The 13,917-nt window shown below is 52.9% G+C and overlaps 1 protein-coding gene across 1 annotated transcript in view; it reads right to left on the bottom strand.

Annotated features, from left to right (window-relative positions):
• Positions 1-1,254: 1,254 nt before the first annotated feature.
• LOC132383710 (somatostatin receptor type 4-like) overlaps positions 1,255-13,917 on the bottom strand; it is a 44,305-nt gene continuing 31,642 nt past the window's right edge. Inside the window, exon 4 of the mRNA XM_059954898.1 lies at positions 1,255-2,554. Within this exon, the coding sequence (XP_059810881.1) occupies positions 1,255-2,554 (1,300 nt within the window). The remainder of the gene's footprint in view (positions 2,555-13,917) is intronic.

The raw sequence follows: 13,917 nt of genomic DNA, 5'->3' as shown, positions 1-13,917 counted from the left end.
GTCCCTCCACCTCTTTAGCCATCCATTCTGGAGGGAGCGAGCTCGTTTTGGTGGGATGCCGGCACCTCCGGCCGGGGAGACCCAACCCCAGGACCCCGAGCCGATGTTCCATTTTGTGGGATCTTCCTGTGCACTGAGAAGAACACCAGTGGGGGGGAGCAGGTGAGGGGGAGGGTCAGTGGTGGGAACATGGAAAACCTACAGCGCAATACAGGCCCTTCGGCCCACAAAGCTGTGCCGAACGTGTCCTTAGCTTTAGAAATTACCTGGGCCCTCTATTTTGCTGAGCTTCATCTACCTGTCCAGGAGTCTCTTAAAAGGCCCTGTCGTATCCGTCTCCACCACCATCGCCGGCAGCCCATTCCACGCACTCACCACTCTCTGAGTGAAAAACTTACCCCTGACATCCCCTCTGTACCTACCCCCCAGCACCTTAAACCTGTGTCCTCTTGTGGCAACCATTTCAGCCCCGGGAAAAAGCCTCTGACTATCCACACGATCAATGCCTCTCATCATCTCGTACACCTCTATCAGGTCACCTCTCGTCCTCCGTCGCTCCGAGGAGAAAAGGCCGAGTTCACTCAACCTATTCTCATGCTTCCCCAAATCCAGGCAACATCCCTGTAAATCTCCTCCACACCCTGTGCTGGTAGCGCCTTTAACTCCAGATCAATAGGTCCCAGGTTGACATCCAGCTCCGCGAGGAGATTTACCAGGGTGCTGCCCGGACTCGAGAGCGTGTCTTATGGGGAGAGGCTGAGCGAGCTGGGGCTTTTCTCAATGGGGCGAAGGAGGATGAGAGGTGACTTGATGGAGGAGTCCAAGATTATCAGAGGCACAGATCGAGTGGACAGTCAAAGGCTTTTTTCCCAGGGTGGGAGTGGCTAATAGGAGGGGGCATAATTTTAAGGTGATTGGAGGAAAGTATGAGGAGGGGCATGTCAGAGGTAGGTTTTTTAGTGGTGGGTGTGTGGAAACACCCTGCCAGGGTGGGTAACTCTTATTAGGGACATGGATGATAGAAAAATGGAGGGATACATGGGAGGGAGGGGTGAGATTGATCTTGGAGTTGTCTGAAAGGTTAGCACAACATTGTGGGCCAAAAGGCCTGTACTGTGCTGTACTGTTCTACGTTCATAGTGAGAAAGGGTCCCAGGACCCTCGGAGGTGGTGGGGTGAAGTGGGAGGGTGATTTGCCGGGAGAGTTGCTCGCTGGGAATGGGGGCCTCTCCCCACCCACCCCCAGCTCGCCCGTCACAGAGCAGTGGTCCGCGAAGTACACGTCCCATTGGGGCAGACCTTCTCGTAGTCCCGCTGGCCGGCGTCGGGCAGCCGCGCCCTGGGCTTGAGAGCCAGGGCTCCGTCGTCGGCCGGCTCCCGCTCCCCTTCCTCCCCCCACCCCTCGGCCCCGTCCCCCTCCCCGTCCGCCCGCCCCTGGCGCCCACCCCGCCGGCCAGCGCAGCGGAAGCAGAGGATCCGCCGGAAGGCCCGGCGGAAGTTGTCGGACACGAAGCCGTAGAGGACGGGGTTGGCGCCGCTGTTGGCGTAGCTCAGTATGACCACCAGCTGGGCCAGGGTGGGGTCGGGCGGCGACCAGAAGACGCTGGACAGCTGGACGGCGTAGAAGGGCGTCCAGCAGACGGCGAAGACCGCCACCACCAGCACCACCATCCGCGTGATCCTCCTCTCGGACTGCCGGCGGTGGAGCCAGCCGGCCCTCAGTGCCACCGCCCGCATCTTCACCACGATGAGGAGGTAGCAGAGGCTGATGGCCGACACGGGCAGCAGGAAGCCCACCAGGAAGGTGTAGACCACGAAGACCTTGGACCAGGACCTCCGGGGCCAGAGGAGGTTGCAGACCACCTCGCCGTCCTCCATCTTCTGGGTGTCGGCGAAGACCACGATGGGGGCGATGACCAGCAGCGACAGCACCCAGACCAGCAGGTTGACGGCCTTGGCCACCGGCAGCCGGCGGTAGGAGGCCGCGCGGATGGGGTGCACCACGGCCAGGTAGCGGTCCACGCTCAGCACGGTCAGGCAGAAGACGCTGGTGAACATGTTGATGCCGTCCACACTGAGCACCAGGCGGCAGGCCAGGGGCCCGAAGGGCCAGTGGTGCAGGGCCGCTGCGGTGGCCAGGAAGGGCACGCTGCCCATGAAGAGCTCATCAGCCACTGCCAGGTTCAGGATGTAGATGTTGGTGGCCGTCTTCATCCCGGCGTGCCGCAGCACCACGTAGATGACCATGGAGTTGCCCAGGACCCCCGCGCAGCACACCAGAGCGTAGACGGACGAGAGGAGGATGGTGCCGGGGGCCAGGGCCCGGCCGGCCGCCTCCGAGGCGTTGGGGGCGCCGGTCGTCCGCAGGGCCGCCTCGGCTTCGACGGGGAGCTCCATCCTACACCATCGTCGCCGTCCTGTCCGCGGCAGAACTCCGAGGCGGAGGTTCCTCAGCCGCTCAGCGAGGGCCGGCAGGCGTGCCCGGGAGCCCTCGGACGGGCGCGATGGAAGTGTCCTGCTGCCGTTTCCCGGGGTGGACCTCCAGTCTTCACGTCTAAACAGGAAGAGAGCACGGTTGAAGGAAGGGTGGGGCAAGGCCGCTCAGCCCGTCGGCTCTTCCAAAGGAAAGGCTCCCCCCATCAGATTGGCTGAAAACCCGGAGTTCTTTCCCCTCCTCCCCACCTTCATGCCGTCCTACATCCCCTCCCACCGGAGCGGGACAACTCCCTGTGGGGAAACATCCCCTCTATCAAACCCCCAAAGCTCAGCTCTCTCCCCAATCAATTTTGCTCCAACAACCTCTGGTGTCCACCCTCCCCCCCCCCACACACACATACACTCCCATCACATCCCCCCCCCCCGATAATAGTCTCCCTTCGTTAACGTAATGCTGCAGCTCTGTGAAACTCTGGCTGGACCACATTTGGACATTTGGGACCGGTCCGGTCCCCACACTGTAGGAAGGATGTGGAGAGAGAGGGTGCAGAGGAGATTCACCGGGATGTTGCCTGAATTATGAGGAGAGGTAGAGTGAGCGAGGGCCTTTCTCTCTGGAGTGAAAGAGGATGAGAGGCGACTTGATAGAGGTGAATAAGATGATAAGAGGCGTGGAGCGAGTGAACAGTTAGAGACTTTCTACCCCCCGGGGCGGAAATGGCCAGTGTATGGTGAACTACATATATCTGTCTGGACACGTACCCTGCTGACTGCTCCTGTGGCTCCTCCCACAGACCCCTGTATAAAGGCGATTGAGGTCTGAGCCCGGCCTCAGTCTCCAGGATGTAGTATGGTGGTCAACCACTGCTTGTTCCTTTTTCCAGTCAATAAAAGCCGATATCCCGCCTTTACGTCTCAGAATGAGTTATTGATGGTGCATCACAGTGTGAGGGGGCATAATTTGTGATGGGAGGAGTTTTAGAGGAAGGATATTTACAGAGTGATGGGTGCGTGGATTTTCCTGTGGGGGGTGACGGTAGAGACAGATGCATTAGGGGCATCTACAAAACAAAACTCTTAGACGCACGGATGAGAGAAAAATGGAGGGTTGTGCGGGAGGGATTGGCCATGGAGTAGGGTTAAAGGTCAGCACCGCATTTTGGACTGAAGGGCCGATGTTCTAGGTTCTAGAAATCCTGGTGCGTATAAGCACTCTAAATAAATCCCCTTTAACCCGCTCTGTTCAGCAGAAAACATGAGGGATGAGACATGGAATGCAGTATGGAGGAGTAATAAGCTGCGGAGAGTTGTAAACTCAGTCAGCTCCATCACGGGCACCGGCCTCCGTCGTATCCAGGACATCTTCGAGCAGCGATGTCTCAAAAAGGCAACGTCCATCACTAAGGACCCCCATCACCCAGGACATGTCCTCTTCTCATTGCTGCCATCAGGGAGGAGGTACATGAGCCTGAAGACACACACTCAGCGATTCAGGAACAGCTTCTTCCCCTCTGCCATCAGGGAGGAGGTACAGGAGCCTGAAGACACACACTCAGCGATTCAGGAACAGCTTCTTCCCCTCTGCCATCATGGAGGAGGTACAGGAGCCTGAAGACACACACTCAGCGATTCAGGAACAGCTTCTTCCCCTCTGCCATCAGGGAGGAGATACAGGAGCCTGAAGACACACACTCAACGATTCAGGAACAGCTTCTTCCCCTCTGCCATCAGGGAGGAGGTACAGGAGCCTGAATACACACACTCAACGATTCAGGAACAGCTTCTTCCCCTCTGCCATCAGGGAGGAGGTACAGGAGCCTGAAGGCACACACTCAACGATTCAGGAACAGCTTCTTCCCCTCTGCCATCATGGAGGAGGCACAGGAGCCTGAAGACACACACTCAGTGATTCAGGAACAGCTTCTTCCCCTCTGCCATCAGGGAGGAGGTACAGGAGCCTGAAGACACACACTCAACGATTCAGGAACAGCTTCTTCCCCTCTGCCATCAGGGAGGAGGTACAGGAGCCTGAACGCACACACTCAGTGATTCAGGAACAGCTTCTTCCCTTCTGCCATCAGGGAGGAGGCACAGGAGCCTGAACGCACACACTCAACGATTCAGGAACAGTTTCTGCCGTCCGATTTCTGAGTGGAAATTGAACCCGTGAATGCTGCCTCACTACTTTTTATTTTTGCATTACTTACTTCATTTAACTGTTTAATAAATGTACTTACAGTAATTCACACTTTTTCTCTATTATATATTGCAATGTACTGCTGCCACAAAGGAAACAGGCTTCACGACATGTGCTGATGATATTAAGACCATAAGGCAGAGTGAGGCCATTTGGCCCATCGAGTCTGTACCGTCAAGTTCATCATGGCTGATCCAATTTTCCTCTCAGCCTCAATCTCCTGCCTTCATGCCTGACCAATCAAGAATCTCTCAACCTCTGCCTTAAATGTACACAAAGAATTCCACACATTCACCGATCTCTTCCTCCTCATCTCCGTCCTAAAAGGACGCCCCTCCATTCTGAGTCTTAGACTCTCACCGTTGGAAATATCCTCCGCACCTCCACTCTGCCGAGGCCCTTTCACCATTCAGGAGGTTTCAATTCTGGATCTGGTAGCCATTGTACTGATTCAGTATGGTAACAGGCCCTGCCAAGATGTCTGCCTGTACTACTCTCGTTCGCCGGCATTTTGCTCCAAATTTGGAAGTCAGAACTGCCCAACGCATCTTCGGCTCCAACCTACCGCCATCACGGACTTATATACAGAAAACTGCTGGGAAAGAGCCAGTAACCATGAAGGAGCCCACCCACCCTGCTCATGGCCTGTTTGCCCCACTCCCGTCAGGGAAGAGGCTACACAGCATCCTCGCCAGGACACAAAAACAGTTCCTGTCCCCAAGCAGTGAGGCTGATCAACACCTCCACCCACTAACCCACCCCTCCACACCCCCCAACCACCACTACCTTATCGTTTCCTGTCAGAGTCACCTTGTGTACAGACACTCCTGTGCCCAGCGTCACTTTATTGACAGACAATTAAGAGGAATAGACAGAGTGGACAGCCAGCGCCTCTTCCCCAGGGCTCCACTGCTCAGTACAAGAGGATGTGGCTTTAAGGTAAGCGGAGGGAAGTTCAAGGGGGATATTAGAGGAAGGTTTTTTACTCAGAGAGTGGTTGGTGCCTGGAATGAGTGAGTGGTGGAGGCAGATACTCTAGTGAAGTTTAAGAGACTACTAGACAGGTATATGGAGGAATTTAAGGTGGAGGGGGGTATATGGGAGGCAGGGTTTAAGGGTTGGCACAACATTGTGGGCTGAAGGGCCTGTACTGTGCTGTACTATTCTAGGTTCTATTAATCAGTCTGTGTATATAAGCTACCTTATGTGTCTATTGTGTCCCTTTTTATTGAAATTGAGGTGGAACACAGTGTCGGGAGGTGTACAGTCATGCACTTCGGTAGAAGAAATGAAGGGGTTGACTTTTCTAAATGGTGAGAAAATACAAAAAAACTGAGGCTATTGTGTTCAACTATCTATTCAAAAATTCAAAATTCAAAGGGGCTTGGGAGTCCTTGAGCAGAATTCCCTGAGGGTCAATTAGCAGTTTGAGTCGGTGGCCAGGAAGGCAAATGTGATGTCAGCGTTCATTTCGAGAGGACTGGAATGCAGAAGCCAGGATGTAATGGTGAGGCTTTATGAAGCACTGGTGAGGCCTCGCTTGGAGTATCGTGAGCAGTGTTTATCTTAGAAAGGTTGTGCTGACACTGGAGAGGGTTCAAAGGAGGTTCACGAAAGGGATTCCAGGATTGAATGTCCTGTTATATGAGGAGAGTTTTCATGGCTCCGGGCCCGTACTCACTGGAATTCAGAACGAGGGGTGACCTCATTGAAACCGACCGAATGGTGAACGGGCCTCGATAGGGTGGGTGTTTCCTGTGGCGGGGGGAGTCTGGGACCGGAGGACGCAGCCTCGGAATAGAGGGGCGTCCTTTCGGAACAGCGGGGAGGAGGAAATTCTTCAGCCAGAGGGCAAAGAAGCTGTGCAATCCTTTACACAGGTGGCTGCGGAGGGCAAGTCTTTATGAATATTGAAGGCAGAGATTGATAGATTCTTACATGGTCGGGGCACGGAGGGATACGGGGAGAAGGCAGGAGACTGGGGGCTGAGAGGGGAATGGATCAGCCGCGATGAAATGGCGGAGCGGAATCGATGGGCTGAATGGCCGCATCCTGCTCCTATATCTATGGTCCTCTGGATACAGTATACAACCTGAAACTTTTACCCTTCACGGACATCCACGAAACGGGGGGTGGGGGGGGGAACGTCAGAGCCCCAATTCCTTTGTTCTGCTTTACAAATGTGTATTGGAAATGACGTTAAGTAATCTTGAATCTTGTATTGAATCTATTCACGTTCCTTCCCAAGTGCCCGTTAGGTGTGTTTTCTTGGCTTGCTGGATTATACGCACCACCCCCGGGTGAAGAGGTTGCCCCTCAGGTCAACTTCGGTTGTCCATCGGAATCCACTCCTTTAACGGTGAGATCTCTGGTGACTCTACCGTCCTATCCCGGACCCACAAGCTCTATTGCAGGTGGGACATGTATATGTGGCAGTGGTGGTCGTGATGGCAACCATGGCCGAATTCCTCCCGGCTCTCTTCTTTCCATCTCCAGAACACGAACCCCGTCCCTACACAGCCGTCGCCAAGTGTTACGGTCGGCAGCAACATCCCCCGGGTCCTCCGGTCGGATCTCCCACTTCCTTGGAGCATTCTTCATCTGATCCTCACAGCGCCTCTTCGGCCCTCCAGCTGAGCGATGACCACAACGTCAGGGAGTTGCAGAGAAAAACAGCGCAGAAGCAGGCCCTTCGGCCCGTCTAGGCCATGCTGAGCCATTTAAACTGCCTACTCCCACCGACCTCCATTCAGACCATAGCCCTCCATACCCCTACCAATGATGACGCCTGAGTGATGAAGTTGTTTCCCCTCATGTTCCCCTTAACCTTTCCACCTCTCACACTTAACCCCTGTAGTCCCACCCACCCTGAGAGGAAAAAGCCTGCTTGTAATTCCCCCCCTGATACCCCTCCTAGTTTTGTACCCCGTTTGGATCTCTCCCCTCTCACCGTAAACCTTAATCCGCCCTTAATTCAGAGGTCATGGGTTAAGGGTGAAAGGTGAGGCGTTTAAGGGGAACGTGAGGGGAAACTTGTTCACTCAGAGGGCGGTGAGAGTGTGGGACGAGCTCCCAGCACAAGTGGTGCGTGTGAGCTCAATTTCAAAGTTTAAGGGAAGTTTGGACAGGGACATGGATGGGAGGAGTATGGAGGGCCACGGTCCCGGTGCGGGTCGATGCGAGAAGGCAGTTTTAATGGTTTACCATGGACTAGATGGGCTGAAGGGCCTGTTTCTATGACTGTGTCCTCTTGTTCTGGATTTCCCAACCGTGGGGGGTGGGGGGGGGGGAAGAACCGTGCACATTCAACATGCCTTTCGGTCAGGGGTGGGTCTGGGATCTGATACGGCGAAATGCGTCATTGGCCAACGCAGACCGGGGATTAAGCTGGGCAGAGGCCCCACGCCCCCGACTCGCTGACCCTAACCCGTGGGTCTTTGAAACGCGGGAGGCTACCGGAGCTGCCTGGGGGAGAACCCTCACGTCACGGGGGGGGGGGGGAACGTAGAAACGACGACGGTGATTAAACCCCCATCGCTGGGCTGTGAAGCCAGCAATGTTTTTTTCCACACAGAGAGCGGTGGGTGCGTGGAATGCCCTGCCAGGCGTGGTGGCAGAGGCAGGGGCATCAGGGACATTTTAGACTCTTCGATAGGCACGTGAATGATAGAGGGCTACGCGGGAGGGAAGGATAAGGGGGTAGGCTCAACATCGTGGGCCAAAGGGCCTGTACTGTTCTATGTTCTGTGTTCAGCCAGAGAGAGGACTCACTGCTGGAGGGACTGGTGTTAAACGGAGCGTGTGACTGTCAACACTGGCCAGTGGGATTGAGGTGGATAGGTGCCCGCTGGCCAGTACAGAGATGGTGGGCTGAATGGCCCCTTTCTAGCCGTGTTCTGGTCCCTGATCGGCCACAGCGCTCTGATTGAGGTTGTGAGTTCAAATCTTGCCTCATCCACTGGGGAAACTGAACAAGGTAGTTAAATGGCTTGCTTAAATCGGGTGATTAACTGAAGCAGCGGCCACATTGAAGAGAAGTTTGGATAAGACCATGGATAGGAGGGGTGGATGGAGGGCTGTGGTCTCGGTACCAGAAGGGACTAGGGGGGATAAAAATTGATGGCACAACCGAACGATGTTGGTTGTTAACGCAAACGGCAGGTCAATGTACGTGCAATAAATAAATCTAGATCTAAATCTAATGCCACCTAACAGTTCAGCACAGATTCGATGGGCGGAAGGTCCTGTCTCTATTCTGTGACTCTTTGCTGGCGATATGGGACACCGGACCCACTGGTGCGGTGGTTGACGATTAACCCTGATCTTCCCGCTGCCTCAGAAAATGAGCCTCAGTATCAAGGGATGATGCCTCAAAATGGCGGCGTCCACCACCCAAGCCATGCCCTCTTCTCATTGCCACCATCGGGGAGGAGGTACAGGAGCCTGAAGGCACACACTCAACGATTCAGGAACAACTTCTTCCCCTCTGCCGTCAGGGAGGAGGTACAGGAGCCTGAAGACACACACTCAGCGATTCAGGAACAGCTTCTTCCCCTCTGCCATCAGGGAGGAGGTACAGGAGCCTGAAGACACACACTCAGCGATTCAGGAACAGCTTCTTCCCCTCCGCCATCAGGGAGGAGGTACAGGAGCCTGAAGACACACACTCAACGATTCAGGAACAGCTTCTTCCCCTCTGCCCTTAGGGAGGAGGTACAGGAGCATGAAGACACACACTCAGCGATTCAGGAACAGCTTCTTCCCCTCTGCCATCAGGGAGGAGGTACAGGAGCCTGAAGACACACACTCAACGATTCAGGAACAGCTTCTTCCCCTCTGCCATCAGGGAGGAGGTACAGGAGCCTGAAGGCACGCACTCAACGATTCAGGAACAGCTTCTTCCCCTCTGACATCAGGGAGGAGGTACAGGAGCCTGAAGACACACACTCAATGATTCAGGAACAGCTTCTTCCCCTCTGCCATCAGGGAGGAGGTACAGGAGCCTGAAGACACACACTCAGCGATTCAGGAACAGCTTCTTCCCCTCTGCCATCAGGGAGGAGGTACAGGAGCCTGAAGACACACACTCAGCGATTCAGGAACAGCTTCTTCCCCTCTGCCATCAGGGAGGAGGTACAGGAGCCTGAAGGCACGCACTCAATGATTCAGGAACAGCTTCTTCCCCTCTGCCATCAGGGAGGAGGTACAGGAGCCTGAAGACACACACTCAGCGATTCAGGAACAGCTTCTTCCCCTCTGCCATCAGGGAGGAGGTACAGGAGCCTGAAGGCACACACTCAGCGATTCAGGAACAGCTTCTTCCCCTCTGCCATCAGGGAGGAGGTACAGGAGCCTGAAGACACACACTCAGCGATTCAGGAACAGCTTCTTCCCCTCTGCCATCAGGGAGGAGGTACGGGAGCCTGAAGACACACACTCAGCGATTCAGGAACAGCTTCTTCCCCTCTGCCATCCGACTTCTGAATGGATATTGAACCCAGGAACACTACCTCTCTACAACAAACACGGAATGCTGGAGGAACTCAGCAGGCTGGGCGGCGTTCGCGTCTCGGCCCAAAGACGCTGACCTGCCTGCTGAGTTCCTCCAGATGCTGTGTGTGTGTGCTGCTCGGATTTCCAGCATCTGCAGATTCTCTCCTGTTGGCGACTTGACCGCACCCTCACTACTTAATTACTTCTATTTTTGCACAACTTATTTAACTATTTAATATACGTTCTTACTGTGATTCACATTTTTTCCTCTGTTATTATGCATTGCAATGTGCTACTGCTAGACGAAAAATTTCACAACATACGCTGGTGATATTAAACCTGATCCTGACTCATCGTCCCTCCCACCCCAGACATTCCCCCTTCTCTTCCCCCCGCCCCCATCAGGGAGAAGATACTCTGGCCCGAAAGCTGGTCCTACCAGAGACAAGGACAGCCTCTGCTGACCGCTAAATAGATCCCTTCTCTGACAAGTGCCGGCTGGTGGAATCGGCGCTGGACTTTGGGGCAAGAGGTCCCGAGTTCGGATCCGGTCGGATCCCTGGCCAGAGTGTCTTGGCAACTCGACCTCATTTTTAAAAAAACCTGGAGAGGTTTCAAGATGAGTTCGAGCGCTTGTCATGATGGCGCCACCAGCAGTTAAGGGTGCACCGGTACCTCACCATCGACCTCGTTGTGATCTTGCAACTTGCTGTCTGCTTGCACCTTCTCTGTAACTGTAAAACGTCAATGATTCCTCCCCCCCCCCCCCCACCTATCACCTATCCCTGCCAGCTTGTACTCCTGTCGGTTAGTCTGACGTCAGTGGTGGGAAAGGTGCTGGAGTCAATTGTAAAAGAGGGAAACCCACACATTTGGATAGCAGCAGAAGGATCAGTCCGAGTCAGCATGGATTTATGAAGAGAAAATCATGCTTGACTAATCTTCTGGAGTTTTTTGAGGATGTAACTATGAAAATGGACAAGGGAGAGCCAGTGGATGTAGTGTACCTGGACTTCCAGAAAGCTTTTGATAAAGTCCCACATAGGAGATTAGTGGGCAAAATTAGGGCACATGGTATTGGGGGCAGAGTACTGACATGGATTGAAAATTGGCTGGCTGACAGGAAACAAAGAGTAGTGATTAACGGGTCCCTTTTGGAATGGCAGGCTGTGACCAGTGGGTTTGGTGCTGGGACTGCAGCTGTTTACAATATACATTAATGATTTAGATGAAGGGATTAAAAGTAACATTAGCAAATTTGCTGATGACACAAAGCTGGGTGGCAGTGTGAAATGTCAGGAGGATGTTATGAGAATGCAGGGTGACTTGGACAGGTTGAGTGAGTGGGCAAATGTATGGCAGATGCAGTTTAATGTGGATAAATGTGAGGTTATCCACTTTGGTGGCAAGACAGGAAGACAGATTACTATCTAAATGGAGTCAAGATAGGAAAAGGGGAAGTACAGCAAGATCTAGGTGTTCTTATATATCAGTCAATGAAAGCAAGCATGCAGGTACAGCAGGCAGTGAAGAAAGCTAATGACATGCTGGCCTTCATAACAAGAGGAATTGAGTATAGGAGTAAAGAGGTCCTTCAGCAGCTGTACAGGGCCCTGGTGAGACCCCACCTGGAGAATTGTGTGCAGTTTTGGTCTCCAAATTTGAGGAAGGACATTCTTGCTATTGAGGGAATGCAGTGTAAGTTCACAAGGGTAGTTCCCGGAATGGCGGGACTGTCATATGTTGAAAGATTGGAGCGACTGGGCTTGTATACAGTGGAATTTAGAAGGATGAGAGGGGATCTGATTGAAACATATAAGATTATTAAGGGATTGGACACACTGGAGGCAGGAGGCATGTTCCCGCTGATGGGTGAGACCAGAACTAGAGGCCACAGTTTAAGAATAAGGGGTAGGCCATTTAGAACAGAGATGCGGAAAAACTTTTTCACCCAGAGAGTGGTGGATCTGTGGAATACTCTGCCCCAGGAGGCAGTGGAGGCCAAGTCTCTGGATGCATTCAAGAGAGAGTTAGATAGAGCTCTTATAGATAGTGGAGTCAAGAGATACGGGGAGAGGGCAGGAGCGGGGTACTGACTGTGTATGATCAGCCATGATCACAGTGAATGGTGGTGCTGGCTAGAAGGGCCAAATGGCCTACTCCTGCACCTACTGTCTATTGTCTCCCTCCCCCATTTCTTAGTCTGGCTTATTCCCCCTTCCTTCCCAGCCCGAAACATAGAAACACGTATTGCTCTGGAGTTGTTTATCATTTTGTCAATTGTATATCATTCAGCCATCGAGTCTGTTCCTCCTTTCCATCACGGCTGATTTAATTTCCCTCTCAAACCCATTCTCCTGCCTTCTCCCCAAAACCTTTGTCACCCTGGCTGATCAAGAATCTATCAACCTCTGCTTGAAATATACCCAATGCCTCGGCCTCCGTGTCCTCCAATGTTTGTGGCAATGCATTCCATAGATTCACCTCCTTCTGGCGAGAGAAATCCCTCCTCATCTCCGTTCTAGAGGGACGTCCCTCTGTTCTGAGGCTGTGGCTTCCAGCCCTAGGCTTCCCCGCTACAGGCAACATCCTCTCCATGTCCACTCTGTCTAAGCCTTTCAATATCTGACAGGTTTCAACATTCTCTCACCCCCCCCCCCACCCCACCACCATTCTTCTGAACTCCATATAACAATCACAGCACGGAAACAGGCCATCTTGGCCCTCCTAGTCCGTGCCGAACCCTTAATCTCACCTAGTCCCACCGACCCGCACTCAGCCCATAACCGTCCACTCCTTTTCTGTCCATATACCTATCCAATTTTACTTTAAATGACAATACCGAACCTGCCTCCACCACTTCTACAGGAAGCTCATTCCACACAGCTACCACTCTCTGAGTAAAGAAATACCCCCTCGTGTTTCCCTTAAACTTCTGCCCCCTAACTCTCAAATCATGTCCTCTCGTTTGAATCTCCCCTACTCTCAATGGAAAAAGCCTATCCACTTCAACTCTATCTATTCCCCTCATAATTTTAAATACCTCTATCAAGACCTCAACCTTAAATACCTCAAACTTCTATGCTCCAAAGAATAAACACCTAACTTGTTCAACCTTTCCCTGTAACTTAGGTGCTGAAACCCAGGTAATATTCTAGTATAAACACACACAAAATGCTGGTAGAGCACAGCAGGCTAGGCAGCATCTATAGGGAGCATCTGTATTCGGCCCGAAACGTCGACATCGCTTCTCCCTATAGATGCTGCCTAGCCTGCTGTGTTCTACCAGCATTTTGTGTGTGTTGTTTGAATTTCCAGCATCTGCAGATCTCCTCGTGCTTGCTCTTTAATATTCTAGTAAATCTCCTCTGTACTCTCTCTATTTTGTTGACATCTTTCTTATAATTTGGTGACTAGAACTGTACACAATACTCCAAATTTGGCCTCAACAATGTCTTGTACAATTTTAACATTACATCCCAACTCCTATACTCAATGCTCTGATCTATAAAGGCCAGCGTACCAAAAGCTTTCTTCGCCACCCTATCCACATGAGGTTCCACCTTCAGGGAACTATGCAGCATTATTCCTAGATCACTCCGTTCTACTGCATTCCTCAATGCCCTACCATTCCAGTGAATACAGGCCCAGAGCCCTCAAAAGCTCCTCACATGTTAACCCTTTCATCCCCAGAATCATTCTCGTGAACCTCCTTGGGACCCTCCCCAATGCCGGCAAGATTCCAAGGGGACCAAAACTGCTCACAGTTCTCCAATGAGACCAATGCCTTA

This window comes from Hypanus sabinus, chromosome 31, assembly GCF_030144855.1.
Source record: "Hypanus sabinus isolate sHypSab1 chromosome 31, sHypSab1.hap1, whole genome shotgun sequence".
Taxonomy (NCBI): domain Eukaryota; kingdom Metazoa; phylum Chordata; class Chondrichthyes; order Myliobatiformes; family Dasyatidae; genus Hypanus; species Hypanus sabinus.
The sequence above is the reverse complement of the archived record's forward strand: the minus strand, read 5'-3'. Positions and strand labels throughout refer to the sequence as shown.